Source organism: Phragmites australis, chromosome 13 (assembly GCF_958298935.1).
Source record: "Phragmites australis chromosome 13, lpPhrAust1.1, whole genome shotgun sequence".
NCBI classification, from domain to species: Eukaryota; Viridiplantae; Streptophyta; class Magnoliopsida; order Poales; family Poaceae; genus Phragmites; species Phragmites australis.
Genome location: NC_084933.1, coordinates 7,552,184 through 7,555,767, shown reverse-complemented (window position 1 = coordinate 7,555,767; position 3,584 = coordinate 7,552,184). Strand labels below are relative to the sequence as shown.

General features: G+C 48.5%; 1 protein-coding gene across 1 annotated transcript; it reads right to left on the bottom strand.

Annotated features, from left to right (window-relative positions):
• Positions 1-703: 703 nt before the first annotated feature.
• Positions 704-2,749, bottom strand: LOC133889393 (triacylglycerol lipase 2-like). The gene is made up of 8 exons (XM_062329926.1): positions 2,573-2,749; positions 2,315-2,431; positions 1,990-2,244; positions 1,757-1,900; positions 1,625-1,665; positions 1,423-1,502; positions 1,242-1,337; positions 704-1,148 (listed from the first exon to the last, which is right to left on the bottom strand). Exons 1-8 carry the CDS (start codon positions 2,747-2,749, stop codon positions 823-825), a joined length of 1,236 nt encoding a protein of 411 aa, XP_062185910.1. The 3' UTR covers positions 704-822.
• Between the last annotated feature and the right edge of the window lie 835 nt (positions 2,750-3,584).

Here is a 3,584-nt window from a genome sequence, read left to right as displayed (position 1 = left end):
TATTCTTCTCTTATGCATTTGTCGGTCTCATATGGAACCCGTGAATTTTTCTCACTTCCTGCTGTAAATGAACTGTTACGTACAATCATGGGTCCATTTGAATAGTGTGCACGTAAGGTATTTATTTCACAGGGATCAAGAGTACATCGTTAATGTGTAGTGATTTGATTATTACTTTCAGTATCATAGTGTTTTCACTCTTCCCGTGATCAAGTGGTATGTTTGTTCCTTCACGGAGTCCTCTTCCATGCCCAAAGCCGTCGTATTGAGTTGGTTGAATTTTTGCAACCTGGTCCCCATAGTATTTTGATGATGAAATCTCTATTTTGATTGTCTGCCACTTTCACCACTTACCAAAGGGTATCAAAGTCATTTATTTCGGGTCTCTTCTTGGCTTTCCTGCCTTCCCATCCGATGAGTGGGGAGACGCCTTGCAAATGATCAAAATATTGTAGGACCAAGGGGCATAAAGTTAAACCAACTCTTGTGGAACGTGGCACTCTGGAAGAGGGCAGAAAACTCAATTCCCCTCCATCAGTGAAGGGCACCGGCGAAAAGAGTGATCACCGGTGAGGTTGCGACGAGGGAGTCAGGGGAAGGCGGAGGCCGTAAGGAGGAGGAACATTTGGAATACAAGGGATATACCATGTTTTTCCCTTGAAGTAATCATTTGAATCTAGGTTCTAAAGAACTGCATGGCGTATATATAACCACATCAACATTCAAACGCATCCATATTGTTTCCAAGAGATTACCATCAACTTTTGTCCATTTCCTATCACATAATTTACGAGGCTTTCACGTATTCATCTACGCCCGTCGTCATTTCTCCTGGAGCTTGAAGAACGCCATGAGCGGCGCGTAGACCCTCTCCCTGGCGTTGCCGGCCATGACGAAGTCGGCGTGCGCGTAGTCGTCGAGGTACTGGATGGTGAGCTTGTCGCCGTCGTGCGACTTGAGCGTCTGGAAGAGGTGGCGCACGTCCTGCACGTCGGAGAGGCTGTCCCTGCCGCCGTAACTGAGGAAGAGCGGGAAGTCGTCGGGGATCGCCGAGACGTCGTAGGCCGGCGGCGTCGCCTGGCCGTAGTGCTTCGTATTGTCCGCGTCGTTGCCGTAGTCGTACTTTGCGATCGTCCCTCTTCTGATCACTGTTTGGTTGAGAGTACATTTCATAAGTGTCTCGGTAATTATAAGGGTGATATTTTTGAGATGACAGTGTTGTTAGGTTTTAGTATACTCACTTTGAGCCAAATGAACCATGTTCTTGGTTGCTGAAGCTTGTGGCTCATGGGCGAGGAAGACCTGGACAGAGGAGTTGTCGAGGCAGCAGTTGTCACCTGCCCCATATTTTTTTTAGCAAGTGTGTAAGTTATATGGAAAATCAAAAGGAAAAAAACATCTGATGGTTTTTATATCGTTTACCTGTGAAGACTGACATCAGATTATAGCAATCGATCCCTGGTTGCTTGCATATGTCAGTCACCAGGCTGTGAACAGCTTCCCTGCATACCAATTTTTAGGTGAATTGGATGTTCTCCTTAACAGCAAAGCACTTCAACTCTCTCTCAAAAAAAAAAGTTGCCATGAAGCTTTAGCAGCTACTATTCGCAGATGAAGAGATTACCCGGTTGGGTCGAACTCGTCAAGGCCCAGCCAGTACAGAGCCTGCATGCAAGCACGAGAACACATCAACTACTATTCTCCATTCAGTGTACCTCTCGGAGGTGCGAGCACCGGCGGCGGCGAGGCGCCTTACCTCGCCGAGGAAGATGTCGGCGGCCGCCAGAGCGAGCGGCGACGACACCTTGTCGAGGTACGCGATGGGGCTGAGCAGGCCCGCCGACCGCAGCATCCCCAGCTGCTGCTGCTGGCTCAGCGCCGCGAACGCGATCAGGGTCCCCTGCAAGCGTCGGCAGCTCATCAGATCACACGGTTCCAATTTTCTTTGGAAATGTTGTTGCATCCGTCGAGCCGTTTCGCCGCTCTTACCAGCGAGTGGCCGACGTAGTGCATCCTCTGCTGACCCGCCTGGCGGTACACGTACTGCACGACCGCCGAGAGGTCGTTGCTGGCGAGCTCGTCCCACGACCAGTCCCAGTACGCCGGGTCGTTGGAGGAGAGCGAGGTGTGGCCGCGGCTGAAGACGGTGCCGCGGCTGTTGGCGATCCACACGTCGTACCCGTTGTCCGCTAGGATGTAACCCAGGGACTCGTCCGGTGAGTTCATCAGCCACGTCACGCCGTCCTGACAAATTATTATAATTTTGTAATTGAGATCACACGATTACTTCCTTACAGAAATAGTCGAATTTTACCATCATGAGACCGTGCTGGAGCAGGACCGGGATCTTGCCGCCGGCCGACGAGCCGCCGGAGCCGCGGCCGCTCGGGATCCGCTGCAAGCTCAGAATGTACCCGTCCGAAGTCGTCACCTGAACACGCATAATCATTAATCACCATAATTCTCAGTCCATCTTGTAACACACAATCAATCAATATATCTTCTGATAGTTTTCTTTTTTTCAAAACAAGAACAAATGGAGACTATGTACTGAACATTCATCGGTTCTTACGGTGTGCTCTTCGCATTTGTACTCGAACGGCTCCACCCTGGACTGGCACGTGCCGTTCGCGGCCGCACGTGTCGCCTCCGGAGCCGGCCGCGCTGTCACAACGACTGCTCCCAAACAGAGCAGGATCGCCAAGCTCACCACAGAGCTGCTGCTGCTTCTCCTTCCTCCCGACGTCATTGCCGGTTCAAACATACTGATTTTTCTTCGATTCTTTCGACGGATAAAGGATGAAAAATTTGGTCTCCTTGTGCTCCTATTTTATACCGCTTCGGCTGATCAAAAATTCTGATCGTGTAGTTTTCAGCTCGGATTTACGCCGCCGGCGCGTGTCGTACGATGTGGATGGATGGGCCGGGCAATACCGGCACTATTGCAGTGCGAATTTGAACATGTTTTTAACGTATGACCTCCTCTCGTCGTCACAGGGATAAGACAAAATTAGCGTTGATGATTGCAACGAAGGAACGCGAGCCAATAAGTGTGTAGGAGCCGGTAACTTCCTTAGAGAAGGCGAATTAACGTAATTAGAAATTAATGGTTTTAAAAATTTCATAAGATAAACTTATTTTAATTTTTATTATGTCTATTATACCATTTAAGAGGAACGTAACTCACTCTAACAAGGTAAATTGTAAGTATATAAATGTGAAAAACGTAAATAAGATAGAGAGATAAACTTAACATAAGGGATTTTTATCCCGTGGTATCGATGACACACAAACCACTCCTAGTCTACGTTTGAGCTCTACAAAGTATATGCTTCCGGTCACTGAATCCCTTCCGGTCATAGCTCTTGAGCCACCAAGTCACCAAGATAAGATCTCAAGAATGATGTGCCACCAAGCCACCAAGATAAGATCTCATCACTAACTTCTCTTCCAATCATTTGTACGTCGTCTTCATTTCGAAGCTTTAGTCACAAAGATAAGGGTCTCCGCATTCCCGTACAATCTTTTTGTCGCCGCTCCACATCAAGTCAAAGGGTCAACAAGTTACCAGCGAGTCATCAACA

Coding starts and splice junctions, on each gene's coding strand:
- LOC133889393 (XM_062329926.1), bottom strand. CDS start 2,749: ATGACGTCGGGAGGAAGGAGAAGCAGCAGCAGCTCTGTGGTGAGCTTG. Junction 2,245..2,314: donor TCCAGCACGGTCTCATGATG/GTAAAATTCGAC, acceptor ATAATTTGTCAG/GACGGCGTGACGTGGCTGAT. Junction 1,503..1,624: donor GACGAGTTCGACCCAACCGG/GTAATCTCTTCA, acceptor ATTGGTATGCAG/GGAAGCTGTTCACAGCCTGG.